General features: G+C 47.2%; 2 protein-coding genes across 2 annotated transcripts in view; both read right to left on the minus strand.

Moving 5' to 3' along the window:
* Positions 1-212, minus strand: part of TMC7 (transmembrane channel like 7) — a 38,549-nt gene extending 38,337 nt beyond the window's left edge. The window contains exon 1 of the mRNA XM_019468719.2: positions 104-212. The gene's annotated coding sequence lies outside the window, so the exon portion shown is untranslated. The remainder of the gene's footprint in view (positions 1-103) is intronic.
* Positions 167-21,120, minus strand: LOC128774881 (uncharacterized). The gene is made up of 4 exons (XM_053894583.1): positions 21,068-21,120; positions 19,686-19,756; positions 16,045-16,416; positions 167-348 (listed from the first exon to the last, which is right to left on the minus strand). Exons 1-4 carry the CDS (start codon positions 21,118-21,120, stop codon positions 167-169), a joined length of 678 nt encoding a protein of 225 aa, XP_053750558.1.
* Between the last annotated feature and the right edge of the window lie 1,284 nt (positions 21,121-22,404).

The raw sequence follows: 22,404 nt of genomic DNA on the forward strand, positions 1-22,404 counted from the left end.
CATTTCTAATTACATGAACTCTTCAGGAAATGCATTCCATGCATACAACACACCCGTGCCTAAAACATACATCAAATGCCTTCCAGATGGCTACTGAACAAACCTTAGCCTCCGCTTCTCAGAGATGTTCAGTGCATACTTCCGAATCGATTGGCTATTGAGGTTTTCAGTGATTCCTCCCTTCCAACTGGGAGCTGTAAGAGTCTGTCGGCTTTAGCAAAGTGCCACTTTGCTTCTCTCGGGTAGGAATGGTCGTCCTCTTGCGTGCAATGGACCGATAACTTGGCAATTCTTGAAGGAAATTCACAGGTGGAGAGGAAAAGCAACTGGAGTCCAACGAGAGGTTCTCTGAGCAAGAAAAAAGAGAATCATCAGTGACCCCACTGAGCCTGGGAGCCAAAAAACACAAAACTTGCATAGGAGAACTTGAGTCTCAGAGGCCATACCCAAACCTAGCAGATGGTCACTAGCCTGTGCCACAGACAAAAACATTTGTATCTTTTTTTTTAATGTATTCAAAAAAAATTTTTTTAACGTTTATTTATTTTTGAGAGACAGAGTGAGACAGAGCATGAGTGGGGGAGGGGCAGAGAGACAGGGAGACACAGAATCTGAAGCGGGCTCCAGGCTCGAGCTGTCAGCACAGAGCCCGACGTGGAGCCCGAACTCACAGGCTGTGAGATCATGACCTGAACTGAAGTCGGACGCCCAACTGACTGAACCACCCAGGCGCCCCTAAAACATTTGTATCTAAATTATTCTGTTTACCAGGACGGTGCTCGGGACGACGACATCATCCACAAATGGGTTCACTTTCAGCAGATGTGTGTGCAAATATGCGTTAGGTTACATGATATCTGAGTTCTAGTGTTTGGCTGCAGCCACCAGCTAAATGTGTGACCTGAGACAGTTATGTGAACTCTTCCACATTTGTCAAATGGGGCTGGTACCATTTGCCCCAACTCTCTTCACACAGTGTAGTCTATAATGATGTATAGGACAAAACTTTGAAAAGCATAAAGCACTATGCAAATGCACGATGATAACATCAATAGCAACAACAATAATAATCGCATTTACAGAGCATTTCCTGTGCACCAGGCACTGTGTGGAGAGTTTCACATGCACTCATGGATCTGGGTCGGCCTTGTGATCTGCTCGGACCAACAGGATGCAGCAGAAGCAATGCTGTGCCGCTTCCTAAGCCTCGCTGGCTTCTGCTGCTCTCTGGCTCCCAGCTGCCGCCTTGTGAACAAGCCCAATGCTAACCACTGGAGGATGAGACCATTGCAGCAGAGGATGATCAACCCAGCTGAGACCATCCCAGATTCGCCACACCCCGCTGTCACCCAGCTGGCCACAGCTGCTCACTCATACTGAGGGAGGTACTGTTGCCATTCCCATTTTACAGATGAAAAAATAAAGCTGACGGGTTCCCCAACCCCATGCCCAGGCCCCTCAAAGCCCTGCCTGGTTGGATTCCCATCTGTGTCTCCAGTTCCTCAGGCTCCCTGCCCTCCGACCACACTTTCTTAGGATCTTTCAGACACTAAGATGGGCCCTGCTCCCTCCACCTCAGAACCTTTGCATATGCTGTTCCCTCTGCCTGGAATGAACTTGCCACATCTATTTATCCCATTAGCTCCCACTCAAACGTCACTTACTCAGGGAAACCGCCCCTGCCCCACTGTACTATTACAGGTGCCATTCCCCCCTACACATACACTAAGTCCTTTACAGTACTTATCACAATAGGTAAATAAGTAGAGTATTTGTAAATAAATTTATTTGTGTGACTGTGTGAGCACATCTTTCCCTTCCAGTGGACTGGAAGTTCTCGGAGGGGCTGGGGCGGGTGACGATGTCTTCACCAATGCACCCTGGAACCTAGCACCATCCCTGACTCAAGAGAGGAATTCAATAAAGACTCATTAGGTGGATGGATGGGTGGATGGATGGATGGGTGGATGGATGACATTCCTAATTTGCCCATGCTTAGCCTAATGAGCGGAGGCGCTGGAAACAGAACGAGGTCTGCCTGACTAAAAAATCTATTATTTGCTCTACCACACCAGGCTATAGCTGGAGGCCAAGTTTTGCTGTGCTTTGTGCAGCGGTCTAAGAAGGGAGGGCCTTCTGTGGAAGGTGAGGATGCCCCCTTCAAGATGGGTTTATGCCTGATCCAATTTTAGTTGTGGGAAAACCACCTTGAGTGCAGACAGGAAACAGAGAGAGGAAATAGGAAACAGCCATAATTACCTAAGCAGCAATTACCCCTACAGGTAGTGAAACTTCTAAGGCTTCATGGATTAAGCCTGGATTTGAATCTTAGCTCTGTCGAATATTAGTGTGTGTGTCTTTGGGAAAGTTACTTAACCTCTCTGAACTTCACTCTCCTCATCTCAAATACTCATTCATTCACCAAATGTGGCTACCACGGGTCAGATCTAGAGCTAGGGACACTGCGGTGAACAAAGCAAATGCCCTACTCACATGGCACTTATATTCTGGGGTGGGGACAGGGAAAGATTAGACAGTAAGTAGGTGATAAATACACCAGGAGGTGAAAAGTGCAAAAACAAAACCAGAGGGGGGTAAGGAGACAGGTGACATGTGGAAGGAAGGCACTGTTTCTGATAAGGTAGGTAGGGTATGATCTTGGTATTAAAGTAGCATTTAAGCCAAGGTTGAATAGAGGACCTGATCCCTGTGTATATTTGGGGAAGGGAATCCAAGGGGAGGGAAACAGCAAACGCAAAGGCCCCAAGGCTGGGGTGTGTGCGGCATGCTTGAGGAAGGGCACAGAGGTCTGTGTGGCTGGAGAGGAGTGAATGAACAGGCAGTGATAGGTTCTGGTGTTGCTGACCTCTGATGAACCACACCAGCCCCTCTGCGGTCCCCTCCCCTTGAATCGGGACTGGATCTGTGACTTGCTTTAACCAAAGGTCTCAACAGAAGTGTTTCTCTGCCATCTGTAGCCCCAATCCTTGAAAGGCCTAGAGGCGTCCGCTTTTGTGTTCTTGGGACGCCGAGGCTGTCGTGTAGAAAGTTGGCAAGTGGAGAGGAAGAGGCCCCGGGGTGTCCAAGGAAGAGAAGCGAGGAACCAGCAGACAGTGAGAACCAGAGACCCCAGCTCTGACCCCAGCAGCTTCTGTAGCTGCCCCCAGCCCTTGGGTCGCCCTCACTTTTAGCACCACCAGGGGGCAGGAAGGGACTACCTGGACGCTCCAGACCCAACAGGACATGACATGCGGCCAAGCAAAACATCTCTTCCATGCCCTGCTGATTTCCTGATGCACAGAATCAGCAGAAACCATAAAATGGCCTAAGCCATCACGTTCGGAGTAGTCTGTTAGCAACAATAGGTAACTGGGATAGGGAGCATGGAAAAGTGGAGGTCAGAGAGGTGGCTGGGGCCACACCGAGTGAGACTCTATGGGTCAGGAATGCCCCTTGGATGTGGCAGACAGGAAGCCACTGAGGGCTCAGAGGTGAAACATGTCCAATCTGACCACATTTTAGAGGATCCCTCTGGGGGCTGCAGAACTAAGGATGGGGACCCACCACAGGGGCCGGCTTATGCGCATTAAAGGCAATCGCATAGGGAGAAACACTTAGCGCCTGGCACACAGTGGCTCCATAAAATGTACTTACAGCTATTACGAGGAGGGGGTGCTGGGGAGGGGGGGGACCAGCCAAGGCCGGGCTGTCTGAGTTGGAGTCTGACGGTGCAGATCTGTAATGTTTGCCTCTCTGATAAGCATGTTCAGGCACAACGGAACAGCTGTCCCACTGCAGATGACACACAGACACGCGCCTGGAGCCCTGCCAGCTGCCAAGTGCAAGCCTGTGAATCTCACTCAACCTTGCATTTCCCTGCTCCAACACACCCTGAGGAAATGACACACTTCCATTAGTAACAGCAGTTCCTAAAGCAAATGTGGGGAGTGCGGGGGGGGGGGGGGGGGGGGGGGGGGGGGGGGAGGGCCCGCAGTGTGCCTGGAGGCTAAAGGGTCAGAGCCCTGGCTGGAGGCCACTCCTTCTGGCCACCAACAAAGAGCTCTTATTACCACAAACAAAGGTCTTTGAATATGAAGCAGCATCAATCAGTCAAATATTCAGCAACTATGAGGTCAGGGACCACGGGCTGGAGCTAGAGCCTGGGTTGGCTTGTCACCCACCAGCCAGGCCACCCCAGGCAACACGATGACTGTCTCTGAGTCACATGTTTCTCTTCTCAGGAACGGGGCACATAATACCATGGACCTCATCAGCGAGATCATGAGGATGGTGTTACAAACAACGCAAATAATATTAGCTAGGATTACTGAGCACTTACCTTGTGCCAGGCTATTGGAGGTGCTCTGTATGCATCACCACACTAAATACTCTAAACTGCTCTTTGAATACAATCATCCCCTTTTACAGATGAAGAAACTGAGGTTTGGAGAGGTTAAGTGCCTTGCCCACTCACACAGCTAGTAAGTGTTGGAATTAGGAACCTATCACAGGTTTGCCAAATGCCAAAGCTGTAGTCTTCACCATGAAATGACTCAATGGGCCATGGATTTCAAAGTGCTTTGTGGGGCACCTGGGTGGCTCAGTCAGTTAAGTGTCCGACTTCGGCTCAGGTCATGATCTTGCGGTTTGCAAGCTCAAGCCCAGCGTAGGGCTCTCTGCTGACAGCTTGGTGCCTGGAGCCTGCTTTGGATTCTGTGTCTCCTTCTCTCTCTGTCCCTCTGCCGCTTGCACTCTTTCTCTCTCTCAAAAATAAACATTAAAAAAATTTTAAGAAAGTGCTTCATAAACACTAAAATACAAATTATTTAATTGTTCTTCCACGTACTCCTATTCATATTTCATAACAACAGTCCCTGGTGGAAAACTCTATTTTCAAATGGCCGTTATCAAAGAGGAACGACTCTTCCTCTTCAGACATTCTCGGGAAGTGCTTCATCTTCAAATCAAGAAAACAAAAAATTACAAGCAACCCTTTGAACACAGGCATCATTATTTTTAACACTACGATCCACCTCCTTCCATTTTCATACGACCACACATTGGTCAGAGCATGACATCACCGGATTTCTCATGCCAACCTGGAGCGGTAGACAGAGGCGTCCCTGCCCTGGCTTTTCATCAAGGAAACTGGGGCCCAGAGAAATGGCGGCTTGCCCAAGGCTTTGCTGTCCAGACAGACTCCTGGTTTTACCTTCTTAGAAAGACAGGCTGTATCATCTCGCAGAGACTTGCTTTTCTTATCCTTAGAGAGTAAGAATGTCTCATCATAGTTATTGTCAGATGTGCTCCTGAATTGGTCCAGCTGAAAGTTATCATCAGCATGGCCAATTAAGTCCTGTGGGCGGTGTGTGGGCTACCTGTTGGCCATTTATTTGCATGGGAGGCAGGAGCATACTTAAGACATTGGGGTGCCTCCATCTAGGAATGTCTAGAACCCATTGGCCATTGGAGCTGGATTTGGGCACTTAGATTATTATTTAGGTGGGAGGATGACTGGGTAATTACAGAGAATGTGGGGGCCAGGGCGGCCATTAAGTACTTTTTCTGTTTTCTGGTATCCTTCCAGGTTAAGGCCCAAGTTACTCTCTCTGAGACTTAGAGCAGTGTCTTGCTGAGGGACAGCCCTCCATCTGAAGGATGGATGAATGAATGAATGCGGAGAGGCAGGTACACCTGAAGAGCATCCTTAGGCCCAACTTCCTTAGCAGCTTTTTCCACAGGCCACGAAATCCTACCCATAAGCATGAACACTGTCGGGACGTGGGCACAGGCCAACTGTGATCTAAATGGCACTCAAACCACCACCAGAGTCCCTCTCATGCTTGCCAAGAATCTAGCCCAGCCGTATTTGGTGCTGGGTTCACTTCAGGGTTTTTTCTTCCCACTCACAGAATCGTAGAAACTCCAGGCAAGAAGGGACCTTCTGGGTCATCTGGTCCAGGCCTCTTGCCAGCTGCCGGGGGAATGAGTTCTGTTTGACAAACTGTATGGAGCCCCTCTCTGCACGAGACTCTGAGGCAGGGACTCTGGAGGGGAGGAAGGTTTGCAGACTTGCTTCCTGCCTCAGTGAGCTTTCACTCACTCCTTCAACCCCACTGCACTCATCTCTAATTCTTTTTAAAATTTTTTGAAGTTTACTTATTTAGAGAGAGACAGTGCACATGAGCAGGGGAGGGACAGAGAGAGAGAGAGAGAGAGAGAGAGAGAGAGTCCCAAGCAGGTTCCAGGCTCTGAGATGTCAGCAGAGCCCAATGTGGGGCTTGAACTCAAGAACTGTGAGCTCATGACCTGAGCTGAAATCAAGAGTCAGATACTTAACCAACTGGGCCACCCAGGCACCCCTCATCCCTAATTCTATCCTCCTCACGGTTTACTTGCACCTAGTGTCTCACCCCCTTCCTCCCCCATTAAGACTGTAACCTCCATGAGGGTAGGGGCCCCATCTCTCTCCCCCACTGCCAAGTCCCCAGGGTCTAGCACAGAACCTGACTCATGGTGACTGCTCAATAAACACCTGCTGACTGACTGACTAACTGAATGAATGAATGAATGAATGAATGAATTTGGTGTTTGGGATACAGGCAACATTAGCTAACCCACCAGGCAGACCAAAGCATGTGTTCAGCACACCAGCAAAGCAGGGACACTAAAAAGTGAGAAAAGGGTTTAAGGAACATAAGCATTATTCTTCTCTATACGGATAATATATTTTTTCCATAATTGAAAAAAATTTTTTTAAGGAGAAAAAATAAGCCGTCAAAAAATAATGATTGAGATGTTGACTGAATACTCTATTATTCTTATTTAGGTACTTCACACAAATGAGCCCTGTTAGAAGCATGCTTTGCTGTCATTTCTCAAGAAATGATCAAATGGCTCATGCACATCTGGTCTCGTATCACCAACGAGGCACTGTTGACACTGATTTCAGAATTTTGGGGACCTCTTTCCACTCATATTCTTTGACATTGTTTTTATTTTGAATGCTAACTGAAGGTGGGGTACCAAAGTAATATATGCTCACAGCTAACCCTAACGCTAACCCTAACCCAAGGGCTCACAACCCAGGGGATCTAGTGGAAGATGCTATGACAGCTCCCCCAAGTGCTCCAAGGCCAGGGTCTCATCACTGTCTTACTCCTGGAAAGGCCACCCACCTGCCCGTCCATCCATCATTCACTCACTCATTCCCTCAGTCACTCAAAAACATTTACTGAGCAACTGCTATGTGCCAGCCAAGCACTCCTCTAAGACTGGGACATAGCCTTGAATATGACATACAAATTCTCTTGCCCTTATGGGACTTACATTCTAGCCAGAGGAGACCAACAGTAAGCAAGTTAAGAACAATATATTTCAGGGGCACCTGGGCGGCTCAGTCGGTTAAGTGTCTGACTTCGGCTCAGGTTAAGAAAAAAAAGGTAATATATTTCAGAGGCAGACTGTGTGGAGAAAAGTAAAGCAGGGACGGGTTGGAGCAAAGCCAGCAGGAAGGTGGAGGGTGGGGGTAAGAGCCACATGGTTACTGGGGAGAAGAGCATCCAAGGCAGAGAGAAGGGCAAGTGCAAAGGCCCAGAGGCAGGACCGTGCCCACTCAGTTCAAGGAACAGGAGGGAGGCCACTATGGCTGAAGGAGAGTCAGCATAGAGGAGAGTGATGAGGTAAGAGTTCAAGGGGAGAGACAGGCCAGACCAGACAGGGTCTGTGAGCCATGGTGAGGACTCTGGCTTTCAGTTGAGTAGGTGGGAGCCATGAGGGGTTTGGCGCAGCAGAATGACATATTCTGACTCCGATTTAACAAGATCTCTCTGGCCAGTCCTGTGGCTATTTCTGTCCATGAGCTGCATAGGTTGGCATGGCTATGTCCTATCCCAGGGCATCAAATGTCAAAATGCACTGTCCTGCAATGACAGACATGTTCTATGTCCGCACTGCCCAGTACATGTGGCTACTGACCAATTGAAATGGGGCTGGTGAGAGTCAGGAAATGAATTTTTAGTTTTAGCAAACTTTATTAAATTTATATTTGCATAGCCCCATGTGGCTAGTAGCGATGTACCGGACAATGTAGAGGGGCCTCGTTCTTAGGAGGCCAGAGCCTGGTCTGAGAAGGGAGGATCCAGGGCCTTGGGAGCCTCCCCCATCTGCCAGACTTCACAACTGCCAGGCTAGGAGGACCTGTATGAGTCACACCGCCTGGCACCTGGGTGGGGCCTAGGGACTGGCTGGGTGCAAGGCTTTACGACCAGATGAGCAAACAGCCTTCAAGAGGAGTGACTAACTGGGCAATCAGAGCCACGCTGGGCCCTGAACCCAAGTGTCCTGGTTTTCAAGTGGGCGGAGCATCCGGTGGGCTATACGTGGGCAATCACTGGGATTCTGTCTGCCTGAGTGGACCACAGACGTAGTGGTTAAGAGCACAGCCTCCAAAGCCCACTGCCCGGATTCAAATACAAGGTCCACTTGCTACTTTGTTGACCATTCCATGCCTCAGTTTTCCACCTATAAAATGGGGATCCACCTGGCATGACCATCCTGAGGATTGGATGGCTATTATATGCTTAGAAGAGAGGTCAGCAAACCTTACTATTTACTTACTATTTACCACCCAATCTCTGTCACAACTCCTCAACTCTGCCGTTGCTGTAGGAAAGCAGCCATAATCCATAAATGAATAGCATGATTGTGTTCTAATAAAACTTGATTTATAAAAATAGGTGGCAGGCTGGATTTGGCCCGTGGGTTGTAGTTTGCAGACCCTTGGCTTAGAGCAGTGCCCAGCACATTGTGCTTTATACCCGGTCATTTAGTAATGAACTCAATGTACAGGGAGATTTTATACGTGCCGTGAGGGATCTCGCTATGGACCAAGCTACTCCTTCTGTGGAGTGTTTACCTTCCTTGGCCAAGATTTCTCCAAAGAAGATTTCCAACATTCCTGAAAGCAACAACAGAAACTAGCCTTTACTGAGCATTTACCATGCACCATGATTATGCCAAGCCCTTTATATACCTATCTCCTGTCATCCCTACAATTACTTCATCCCTGGGTCCTTCTTACATGCGCCTTCATTCTGCAGTAAGGAAAGCTCAGAGAACTCTGCCCAATGTTGAGCTGAAGTCTGAACCTTGAGGGCAAAGACTTCCACGGTTCTGATTCACTCTTACATCCCTGGAGATTGACATGGGGCCTAGCACATCCCAAATCAAACAAACACTTGTCTAATAAACACGCAGACATGCTGTTTATTACATGTGTCTCTACAGTCACAACATTAATGTCCTTCTGTTTCAGTACTTTGTCAAGTAACTTCCCAGAGTCTCAGTTTCCTCAGGGGTCAAATGGGCAAATAACACCTCAGGAATTGCTGTAATTCGAGAAAGTTACCCACTTGAGCCCAAAGTCACACTGCTGACCAGGGCCTACCGTATGAGGAACGGGTTCCTGCTCACCTGACCTCCTCCCCTCTCCTCCTCCTGCCGGCTCCAGCCTGAGGCCTCCCCAAAGACACCAACATCACTGCCATCTCCACCCTGTGCTCTCGCTGTATGCCCTTCTGGACACTCTTTCCACCTGCACTCCCTATGGCTGTTCTGTTACACCCTCCAGCCTCCGTCCACAAGTCCACAGCTCAGAGAGACCTCTCTGACCACCTCAGCTAAGCAGGCCTTTCCCCTCTCTAGCTCATCACCTGTTTACTTCCTTCTCAGCAATTACACTTAGCTGTAACTACCCTATTTCCCTCTTTACCTGTTCAGTGAGTGTCTCCCCCGCTTGACTAGAAGCTTCTTAAAAGCATGTCCCTGGCCTGCCTCTTTCAGCACTAGGTTCCACGCCTGGTACACGGTCATGACTCAGGGTCAATTCCCTTCCTCCTCTCCCTGCTGGTAGGAGGGGGGAGCCCCACTGAAGGTCTGGGTGGTCCCACACTCAAACAAAGCTCCTTTAAAAAGCAACCAGATTGCAACAATGGTTACAACACTGAGAAGTCATTTCCCCCTTTTATCCCTCTAAATTCTTCACTTCCTGAAAAAAACAAAAACAAACAAAAAAAAAAGCCACCGAGGGCCTTTGGGCCTCATCTGGCCTGAGTTGCTGGGCAGAGCTCAGCCTTTTCAGACAGAGGGGAAAAAACAATTCAAGGTCAGACTGCTGGCTCACCAGAGAACTAGTGTGGCCTGAAGTGATGCGTGCCGTCTCCAGCTGTGTCCAGTCCTGCAGAAGATCCCTCCCTCCCAGGGTACCTTTCAGGGTACCACCCTCCCAAGTGACCCTTGGGACATGTGTAAGTAAGGGTGCCGAGTGACCCTGATGAATGGGCTTAGCAGGTAAGGACAACAAACACTGCAGGATGAATGGTTACTTGTCTTCAAGCTTAATACAACCTCTTGGGCTGAAACAACCCAAAGAATTGCTTTAATTATCTAACAGCGTAACTCCAGAGAGTATAAGTACACAGCACATGAAATCAGCAAATCGTATAAGATTAAGGCTACAGAAGCCCCTAATAATTAATAATAATAATAATAATAGGAACAGCTACCATTTGAGTGCTCAACACCCAAGTCTTCAACATGCTTATCTCATTAAATCCTCTCAGAGACCCTAGCAAATAGGGGTCTGATTATCCCCATCTTATGGGTAAGAAAACTGAACGTCAGAGAGGTAACAGGACTCGCTCAAGGTCACACACCGTATAACTGGCCAAGTTGGGATTTGTATCTGGGCCAGGTACAAACTACTACTCTCTTTATCTTAAAAACAAAATAATAATAATAATAATGACAATAAGAGTAATAATAATAAAATGGGTCCCAGCACCCCCTCACAGAAGGAGTCTAAAGGGGCTGTGTAGTTTTACCCCTTACCTTTCCAAGCGTTCCTCCTCCAAAGGCCCAGACTAAGTCCCACCCTCTGGAAAATGGGGTCAATGCAAATAGTCACAACATCGGGGCCCTCGAGGGCCCCTCCCCGGAGTAGTGCCTCTTGAGGAGGACAGAGGAGGGGTGAGTGGCTCCGAAGCCATCACAGAAGTTGCAAGCCTGGCCATGACACAATGACAATCAGGCCATCTTGAGTCACTTGGGTACCCCCGATGAACAAAGGGGTAATGGTCACAGCAAACCCCCACATGAGGGTTAAGAGTCCCAGAGGTTGGCCAATCCTCAAAAGGTTAAACACAGAATGACCACATGACCCAACAATTCCACTCTTAAGTACCTACCCAAAAGAGCTGAAAACAGATGTTCAATCAAACACTTGTACACAAGTGCTCACAGCAGCATCTTTCCTAAGAGCTGAAAGCTGGAAACAATCCAGATGTGCATTAACGGATGAACAAATAAGCAAACTCTGGTATAACCATACAATGGAATAATATTCAGCCATAAAAAGGAATGAAGAATGGATACAGGCTATAATGTGGATAAGCCTTGAAAACATTGTTTATGCTAAGCAAAGAAGGGAGTCACAAAAGGTCACACTACTGTATGATCCCATTTCTATGAAATGTCTAAACTAGGTAAAACCCACTGAGAATGCAGACTGGTGGCAGCCAGGGGCTGGGTGAAGGGGAATCAGGGAGTGATATCTTAATGGACAGAGGGCTTCCTTTGGGAGTGATGACAATGCAACTAAATAGAGGTGATGAATGTACTAAATGCCACTGGATTGGACCCTTTCAAATAGTTGATTTCGTTATGTGAATTATACCTCAACTTAAAAGTCACTGAATGGGGCACCTGGGCCTGCTTAAGATTCTCTCCTCTCTGTCCCTCTCCTCCTTTCCTCTCTCTCTCTCTCTCTCTCTCTCTCTCTCTCAAAAACAAACACTGAAATAATAATAATGAGAATAAATAAATAAAAATTTAAAAAATAAATAAATCACTGAATGCATTCTGGTTGAAGATGATGTCGTATGAAGTGCTTACTGACTGGAATATGGTAAATGTTTGGCAAAGGGGAAACACCAAGTCATTCCATTCAACAAACAGCACATGCCAGGAGTCATGGGACTGAGGGGTATGGAGTGGGCAAATGCCTCCTGGGGGCACTTGAGATAGAGGGGGGTCTTTGCTCCTCGGAGGTGACATTTCAGCTGAGATCAGGCAGAACAGAACAATGACCTCCAGACCTGAGAAAGAGAACATTGGAAGGGAACAATGGGTGGCTGGGGCCTGGGGGGCATGAGTGGGACAGGAGCAGGGGTCAGGAGAGGTAGCCAGGGGCTGGCTCAGAGTGGCAATCCTGTCTATAGACCCTGGGAGAAGGTGGGCCTCCAGCCTTTACTCCTATCAGAACCTTCACTTCCTAGTCATGGAAACCGAGGCAAATCAGTGTCTGAACTTGGGTCTGTTCAATTCCAAAATCCCTGCTCTTAAAAATGATATAACTTGGCGGGGCACCTGGATGGCTCAGTCGGTTAAGCATCCGACTTCGACTCAGGTCACAATCTCACAGTTCGTAAATTTGAGCCCCGGGTCGGGCTCTGTGCTGACAGCTCAGAGCCTGGAGCCTGCTTGGGATTCTGTGTCTCCCTCTCTCTCTGCCCCTCCCCCATTTGTGCTCGGCCTCTCTCTCTCAAAAATAAACAAACATTTTTTAAAAAACTATTTTAAATGATATAACTCAGGGTACCTGGGTGGCTCAGTTGATTAAGCATCCAGCTTTGGTTCAGGTTATGATCTCATGGCTCATGGGTTTGAGCCCTGCATCGGGCTTTGCACCAGAGCCTGCTTCTGATCCTCTGTCTCCCTCTCTTTCTGCCCCTCCCCCACTTGCATGCGCTCTCTCTCTCTCTCTCTCTCTCTCTCTCAAAAATAAGTAAACATTTTAAAAACTGATAAAACTCAAGAGAAGTGAGAATACAGTCCAATGGATACTTGGACAGGATGAGGCCAGTGGGCCATGTGGGCATGAAGCAGGGACAGAGTCTAGCCTATGAAAGGGGAGGCAGTCAGGGAAGGCTTCCAGGAGGAAGTGACACCAGACTGAAAGAAGAGGAGTATGCCTTACAAAGGAATAAGGTAATGAATGGCACCCATGGCAGAGGGAACAGTAGGGGCTTTGCAGGCTCTAGAAGCATCACAGTACCAAATCATGAAAGGTGTGCACTCAAGTATTTCCTGAAGGTGTACTATGTACTAAGCACTATACTAAGCATGGGGACATGACGGTGAGCCCAGCCCTTGCCCTCCTGGGGCTCATCATCTAGTAGGGAACAGAGACATTAATAACAACAGTTAATACTTACATGGTCCTGTGACAGCCACAAAAGTCTCCAAGGTGGCTGCCGGTGACCCTCTCCCCCAAATACCGATATTCACATCCTTACATAGGTCCTTTCTACACGGAACAGGGCTGCCCCCTGTGACCAATAAGATATTGCAGAAATAACAGGTGTGATCTCCAAGAGCGGATGATCAAAGACATTAGGACTTCTTTGCCCTCTCCTGGACCATCTGCCATGTCAACAGGGCACTCAAACAGCCTTCTGGGAGGTCCATATGGAGAGGCTTCCGGCCAACAGCCAGTGTCGGTTCGCCATCTGAGCAAGCCATCTTTGGAAGGGAACCTCTAGCCACAGGCAAGCTTTCCTAAGATTTGCATCCCTGGCTGATACCATGATTGCAACTTCATAACAGACCCTGAGCCAGAACCACATAGATAGGTCATCCCCAAATTCCTGACTTGCAGAAACTGTGAGATAAGAAGAGATTATCACTGTTCTAAGCCTCTAGGTTTGGGGATAATTTGTCAACAGTATAGATAACTAATACAAGTCCTTACGAAGTTTTTAATGTAAATTAACTTTCTTAATCCTTATACTGACCCCCGAAGTAGGTACTGTCACTACCTCCATTTAATACATAAGGAAACTGAGGCACCAAACACTTCAGTGCCTTGCCTGAAGACAAAACCAGTACATGGAAAATGAGGATTTACATCTGGGAATCCAGAGTCTAGATTCTAGGCCACTACGCTATAGCTGTCAGTGTGGCTTTGGGTACACTTCATTCATTCATTCATTCATTCATTCATTCTTTGAACACATATTTAGCATCTACGTACCAGACACTGTTCTGGGTGTTGGCAGAAAAAGACAAAGCACTTGCTTTTCATGGCACGCACATTGTAGAAGAGACATCTAATAGACAAGAAAACAATCAAACCAGATGACTTCAGAAGGTGGTAAGTGCTTTGAAGGAATAAACAAGGGAACCAATCAGGGGAAGAGAGATGGGAGCACTTCTTCAGAGAAAGTCTCCAGAGATCTGCCTCTCTGAGGTGACATCTGAGCAGAGATCTGACAAGAGGAGGAAGAGGCTACCATAGGAAGATCAAAGAGAAATGCAGTTCAGGCAAAGAGAACAGCTGGTGCAAAGGCCCCGAGGCAGCAACAATATATTGGAGGAATTTTCATCATTTAGAAAGATGCATATTCCCCAATCTGTAAACCAGATGTCCTTTGACTCCTGCCACTCCAACTGTGCTTTCGTGATGCCCATAGAACAGGCCACCATTTACAAAGTACAACAGAGTTACAAACACAATCCCTTCTGAGCCTCCCAGTCAGGCTGGTGGATACAAGGTGATAAAACATCATTTGTCCTAAGGACAGGGAAGACCTTTCAGTCAGAGAAGCCATAAAAAGAGGCTTACAAAGTCTCCTTAAACACCCAGCAGAGATCGAAAATAGATGAATCTCATGCCCTTTGTCTGGGAAACCACGGCTGGCATCTTAAATGTGATGGATTGTGCCAAACTAAGAGCAAGGTAAATGGAAACCAACTAGAAAAACACTTGAATGGCTCTGATTGAATGCCTGAAGTTGAACTGATGCCAACACTATTAACAATGAGCTAAAAAATAATTAGCATCCAAATGAATCTGACTTCTGTTTTCTGATTCCTGAGCAAGTTTCCAGGGTTTGGGTCTCTCTAGATACCTTCCTTCCTCTTCTTCAAGATGTAGAGAACAATCCAATCAGAAGGGCCCAATGCCCCAATCCACACTCACGGTTTACTTACTGTAAATTCTTGTGACAAAACTTCTATTCTCAAATTGAAATAGAGGAAACGCTGCTTGTAAAACTCACAGCAGGTTCAGGGCACATGTAAGATGCAAACACTGCTGGGAAGCCCTCCCGGGTGCTGGCAACTTTTTATCTTGAATGGGTAGCAGTTGTACATATTTATGTAAAAATTCACTATGCTTACACTTCACTGTAAGTTTTACTTGATAAAAAATGAAAAAGAGGGGTGCCTAAGTCAGTTAAGCGTCTGACTCAGGTCATGATCTCATGGTTGTGGGAACAAGCCCTGTGTGGGGCTCTGCACTGAGTGTAGAGACGGCTTAGGAATCTCTCTCTCTCTCTCTCTCTCTCTCTCTCTCTGCCCCTCCTCTGCTCATGCACTAAATAAATAAATTAATTAATTAATAAACTTTGTTTTTTTAAAGGAAAAAGACTGTAACACTTGGCTGGCTACCATTTATTATGCCTTTCTGTGTACCAGGCACTGTGCCTGGCACTTCACATATTTTTCTCTCAACTAATCCCACCAACATCCTAGTCCCATTTTACTGCTGAAGAATCTGAGGCTCAGAGAAGGCAAGCCATCTACCAAACATCACACAGCAATAAACAGCCAAAGCAGAATTCAGCTCCAAGTCTGTCTAACTGTAAAGCCTGAAATGTTACGGGAGGCAGACATCTCGTACCACAATGTTAGGGCTGGCGAGGCGCTCACACTCTTTTCAGTTAACAGATTAGGGATCCCTAGAGCAGTGACGGAAAGGCACCACTCGGTCAGGGCTCCCATTCCGGTGCTCCTTTGGGGAGGGCATGCGGCCTCTGAATTGAATGAGTATTGCCTGCAGGAAGGAGACCAGGAGTATGGGAGATCCGCTTTCCCCCAAAGCCAGGAGCACCCGGCGCGGGCAGGTGGCGAGGGGCTGGGCCCCCGCCCAGCTCCCGGCAGCTCGCCCGCGGGCCGCCCGGAGCGCGGTCCCCGTCGCCCTACCTGGGTGGCTGAAGGGCTGCCTGCCGGGCCTGCCTGGCGGGAGCGCACTGGCACTGGACTCGCTCATGGCTGCGCCCTGCGCCCCGGAGAGGCCGTCGGGGACCCGCTCTGGCCGCCGCCGCCGCCGCCGCCGCCAGCTCCCGGAGCCGAAATTCCAGGTTCCGGCGCGGACGTCACAGAGGCCGGGGCGGGGGGCGGGGCGCGGAGGAGGCCCTTTGCACGTGCGCCGCCCGCCCGACCCCTCGGGGGCCCGGGAGCTGGTGGAAGTGCCGGTCGCCGGCTGCGGGAGCCAGGATCGGAGACGCGGCTGCGGCGCCCCCGGCCCCGGAAGGCTCCACCCAGCGGCCGAGATAAGGGGAGACTTCCCGACGTCTTACTAAACTTAAAAAGGTTGATTAATAAAAATAACCGAGATTCTGAACAAGTGTATCTAGTAAGTTACCATTTGGGTACAAAAAGGGGGGAAAAAAGATACCTGTACCGTTTGTAAATGCGATTGGGGAGCTGGCTGAGTAAGGTGCAAGGGAGGATCTCACCATATGAGTGTGTGTTACAAATTTCGCGGCATATCCATGTTTCTTCGCTCTACATCTATCCATGTACGGTTTAAAACGCAATTAAAAGTAATTGCCAAATGTAAATAAATGTAGAACGATTAACTAAATGTAATTCTATATGCATTTGTATATAAGTAATTGCCAAGTGAAATAAATGAGGAAGTGTAGATAAAACTGTGCAGAATTCCAAATAATTTAGATACTTCAAGGAGGTGGAGCCTGATTCTCCACCCTAAATGTGGCCTACACACTGTGATTTCCTTCTAAAGAGTGCATTATGGGTGGGAGGGCAAGTAACTTAACCTGGATAATACTTGGGAAACACTTTGTCAGACAGATATTCAAAATCAACCCGCCACGGTGATAAGTTCACATTGATGGCATACACTCTTGGTATGATGTGATGAGAATCACGCTAACTGTGGGGTCTTTCTCCCCAAAACCTGTAACTATAGCCTAATCAATCATAAGAAAACATCAGACAGCAGTGCCTGGGAGCTTCAGACTCTTGATTTTTTGGATCAGGCCATGATCCCAGAGTCTTGGGATTGAGCCCCCACATGGGGCCTCAAGCTGAGTGTGGTGGAGCCTGCTTAAGATTCTCTCCCTATGCCCCTCTCCCTCATTCTCTCTCTCTAAAAAAAAAGAAACAAAGAACAGAAGTGCCTGGGTGGCTCAGTCAGTTAAGAGACCAACTCCAGCCCAGGTCATATCTCAAGGTTTCATGAGTTTGAACCCTTCATCAGGCTCTGTGCTTTCAGCGTGGAGCTGATTCCATCCTCTTGTCTCCCTCTCTCTGCCCTTCTGCTCACGCATGTGCTCTCTCTCAAAATACACGTTAAAAATTTTTTTAATTAAAAGAAATAAAAACAGACAAACTGCAAACGTGGGACGTTTTACAGGATACCTGATAAGTACTCCCCCACTTGTCAAGTTCATCCAAAACAGGGGGAGTCTGAGAAACTGTCAACAGCTAAGAGGAACCTAAAGAGACATGACTACCAAGTTCAAGTGTAGTGGGATGAGGAGGATACAGGATGTGGAACCGGAGGGGGTGGGGAGAAGCATCTAAGCAAATCTGAATAAAGTATGGACTTTAGATAATAACAATGTGTCAGTATTGGTTCATCTACTGTGAGAAACGTATCATTCAAAGGAGTTGGGGGGGGCGGGGTAGAGAAACTCTTTGTACTATTCTCTCCCTACTGTTCTCTGTATGGAAACTCTGTACTCTCTGGACTATTTTCTGTTACTTTAAAACTGTTCCAAAATAGAAAATGTATTTATTTTTTTTAAGTAATTGCTTGGCTCAAAATAAAGGCTATTTTTATTGTAGTTAAGGGTGGGGTCTCTGGGTTTCCCGTTGGAACCCAGTTTCCAATTATTCCCTGAGTGAGCTGGGCCACATGCCTCCACCTCTCTGGGCCTCTGTTTTTCACATGTAAAATGAAGATATATTAGTAGGTCCTGAGCTGTAGTGACAATACTCTTGTCTGAAATGCCTGGGAGAGCATCTGCTGATGGGGGAGGAATCCTAATCTGGATGCGAATATCACACCTCCACAAAAGAAAATCCAAACAAAGATATAAGTGAGAAAGTAAAACCATGGAAGTACTCAAAAAAATTTTTTTAGAGAAAGGTTGTTTTTTTTTAAAGTATCAAGGGGATAGGCCTTATTGAGCTTGACCGAAACCCAGAAGCCAAAGAAGCATAAATCCAACTATATAAAAATGTAAAGTTCTGCAACACAGTGACATTTGTGCAAGGATATTCTTTGCAGTGTTGTTTATAACAACAAAAGACCAGAAGTAGCCTAAATCTCCATATGTAGGAGGCCGAGGCCGGTTAAATACATTTTGATACAAGTGTCCAGCTATTATAGAACTCTACATGTACACATATAGAAAGTTCTGCATGTAGAAGTATATAATTAAGTGACAAAAGCAAAGAACAAAAGAAGTGTATTAGATAAGCTACCATTTAGGTAAAGAAAGTACATGCTTGCACCGCCTGAGTGGCTCAGTCCATTAAGTGACCGACTCTTGGTTTCAACTCAGGTCATGATCTCACGGTTTGTGAGTTCAAGCACTGAGTCAGGCTCTGTGCTGACAGCGCCTGTTGGAACCTGCTTGGGATTCTCTGTCTCCCTCTCTCTCTACCCCTCTCCTGCTTGCTCTCTCTCTCTCTCTCTCTCAAAATAAATAAACATTATTTTAAAAAAAGAAAGTATATGTTTGTAAATGGATAGTTTATCTCCAAACAAGGTTGTAGGGTGGGGGTATTTAGCAAGTGTTCTTTTTTTGTACTGCATAGACATATTACCTATATGCACGTTTGTATTTTTAAAAAGTAAAAGTCTGAGGCAGAGAAATATTGACAAATGGTGGCAATTTCTATCATGACATAGTTAGTGCCTCCCTCTTCCCTTCCTCACTAGAGGTTAGTTACCTCCCAGTCCCCTGTCCTGGCCTGGAAGGGCGTGGCTGGAACCCAATGGGGTAGAGGTGCGTGATGACCTTGGAGAAGAGGCTCAGAACTCCAGGTGCAAAGCTCCTTCCTGCTGGTCTCACCTGGCACCTAGCCCTGGCTTGGGTTTGCATCCTGGACTAGGCGGGGCCTGAGATCCTCTCCAAAGCAAGGGAATGAGCCCAGCTTGCTGAAGAAGACTCCTTTCTCCCAGGAGAGAACTAATTTTTTTAAAATTTTATTTATTTTGAGAGAGAGAGAGCAGGGAGATGCAGAAAGAGAGGGAGAGAGAGAGAGAGAGAGAGAGAGAGAGAATCCCAAGCAGGCTCCATGTTGTTGTTTCTTCTAGAAGACGTCCACTGTTTCATGACTATTATCCTCTTACAAATACTTTGGTTTTATCCTTTTTTCCTCTTAGGCTTGGGTCAGTATATTGTTTGGTTTCCCACATTATTTGTGCAGGTAGGGTTATACCATGTTCAGGGAACACCTGTAGAGAGCCAAGAGGCTCCCTCCCTTGCTTCTCCTTCATTTAAGTAGATTCACATGCCCCTTGTTCACCAGTCTTCCTCCAGACCACGTGTTTAATACTGCCCCCTCTGTTCCCCTATCCTTACCCCTCTGACCCTTGACTTCAATCAAGAATAAGTTCTTGGCCTCATCACCCATGTTCTTCGTGTAGGTTTTCCTGGTGAGGTGGGAAACAAAGGTAGAAAGAAATATAGGTAATATTTAATTTCCTTATAACCTGCAGCCAGTTCAGAGATACTTCAGGCTGGCAGAGTATGACATTTCTCCTCCAGGAACTCCTGCCTTAAAGTTAATGCCTCACTAGAGGGAAAAACAACCTTAACTTGACAATAGCAAGAACTCCAGGATCCTGTGAGTCTTCTTTAGCATATGAAAGTCCTTCTTTTTTAATTTTTAAAAATTTTTTTAAAGATTATTTATTTTGAGAGAGAGAGAGAGAGAGAGAGAGAGAGAGAGAGAGAGAGCAGGGGAGTGGCAGAGAGAGAAGGAGAGGGAGGATCCCAAGCAGGCTCTGTTCTGTCACCACAGAGCCCGATGTGCGGCTCAATCCCATGAACCGTGAGATCGTGGCCTGAGCCGAAGTGAAGAGTCAGATGCTTAACCGACAGAGCTGCCCAGGTGCCCTAAAAGTCCTTTTGGAAACTTCCCGTTGCCTTTACCTCCCCCAACTCCCAAGTATATAATCAGTCGCTCCTCACAACCCCAGTGCAGCTTTTCCTGCTCATGGGTCCTGTCCCTGTGCTTTAATAAAACCACCTTTTTGCACCAAAGATGTCTCAAGAATTCTTTCTTAGCCATAGGCTCTGAACCCCAACACTTCAAACCACATAAATTCCACAAACTGTCTATAACACTGTAACCTACTCATGGGGTTTTGGGGTGATGGTGGAGTAAGTGGGGTAAAAAAAGATGGCAGAGTAAGGCAGTAAGGGAATTTAATTTTTCATTTGCCTTTGTTTCCCACATCACCGTGGCAAGCACTTAAACCCCCTTACATCTTGATGAAGGTGATATTAGGGCTCCAGGACATGGGGTCTATAGGTTTCTGGAGATTAGGCTATAGATAAGCTTGCCTTTTTTCTTTTTTTTTTTATTATTAAAAAAAAAAATTTTTTTTTTTTAAGTTTATTTATTTTTGAGACAGAGAGAGACAGAGCATGAATGGGGGAGGGTCAGAGAGAGTGGGAGACACAGAATCAGAAGCAGGCTCCAGGCTCTGAGCCATCAGCCCAGAGCCCGACACGGGGCTCGAACTCACGGACCGCGAGATCGTGACCTGAGCCGAAGTCGGACGCTTAACCGACTGAGCCACCCAGGCGCCCCAAGCTTGCCTTTTTTCTTGCAGTTTACTGAGTTGTCTGAAGGAGACTCCTGTATGACTCTGATCTCTATCAGGCAACCAATGCTTTCTTTCCTTTCCCTTGTCCTTGGGCAGCCAAGAGTGTCAGGAATATCACACATACCTCACCTTGGAGGAGGGGGGTTGCTGCTAGCCTGTACTTTGCCCTCAGCTTGCCCCATGCTCCCTCATTGCTACTCTGTATGATTTTTTTTCCTGGCAGTCATCACATTCTAACGAAATATACATTTGACTGGGGGCACGTGGGTGGCTCAGTGGGTTAAGGGTTCCACTTCGGCTCAAGTCATGACCTCACAGTTTGTGAGTTCGCGTTGGGCTCTGTGCTGACAGCTCAGAACCTGGAACCTGCCTTAGATTCTGTCTCTCTCTCTCTGCCCCTCCCCTGCTCACACTCTCTCTCTCTCTCAAAACACGAACATAACAAATACACATACACATTTGACTGTTTTATGTGTATTGTGTGTCTCCCTCACTAAAATGAAAGTCCCACAAGGGCAGGGATCCTGGTGTCAGTGGTCACTGACAGATTCCCCTTGTCTCAATTGTCTAGCACACAGGAGGCGCTCAACAATTCCAGCTGATTGCATAAATTGGGTTTGTTCATTTAGGATTATAAAAGGGGATCCAAACTCTGAGTCAGCTCCTGATGAAATTTTCTGTGAAAATGGGAAAAATAATGGGGTGTGGGAGGGGGGACTCTCTCTTCCTGGTATGAATTGTCCCAGGATGTTTAAATACAAATCTTCTTTATTTGGAGTCATGAAAACTAATCTTAAGGCAAATTGCAAGGTCATTCAGAAATGGTCAAACACCTCTGAGGTCAGGAGAGGCTCAGCCCGTTTTGAGTTTTCCAGGCTCTTGGCTGTCAGCAAAGAAAGGGCTCTTAGCAAAGGACCCCTCCCTGCTGGAGAGAGCTCAGCTGCTATTTTAAAGACCTAAGTGTTTACAGTCAGGCCTCCATGCACTTCCACACTGGCCTGTCCCTTCCCAGGGCGCTCAGAGATGGACCAAGGGCCCATCTGGAAATCGCTTCCTTCCTGACTCTCAGTCCCCACTTGGACTGCAGCCTTAAACCACTCCCTTGCCTTCCCACAAAGCACAGACCATCCCCCTCCCCCCAGGAGGATTCAGTTTTAATCCCCTCCCTTCAAGAGCTGAATCCCAACAAAAGCCGAGAGTATTCCCATAGTCTGCTCACAAGCCTAAAACACAGCTGTTAGAGCCGACCGTGTCCACTTGGGTGACAGGGGAGAAAAAATTGTCCCCTCAGCTTGTTTTGCACACACCTCCAAGCTGTGGGGCACAGGACAATTGCCACATTAAATTTTTATTGTAAACGCCTAGGTTCACCTGTGCCTCTGAGTGGGTCAGGTTGCAAAGCCTTCTTTCTCAGAAGGACTGTTTTATTCTGTTGTTATCCTTTTTCATGTGAAAATGTCCATTTG

Source organism: Panthera pardus, unplaced genomic scaffold (genome assembly GCF_024362965.1).
Source record: "Panthera pardus isolate Hobbes unplaced genomic scaffold, ASM2436296v1 HiC_scaffold_5, whole genome shotgun sequence".
NCBI lineage: Eukaryota > Metazoa > Chordata > Mammalia > Carnivora > Felidae > Panthera > Panthera pardus.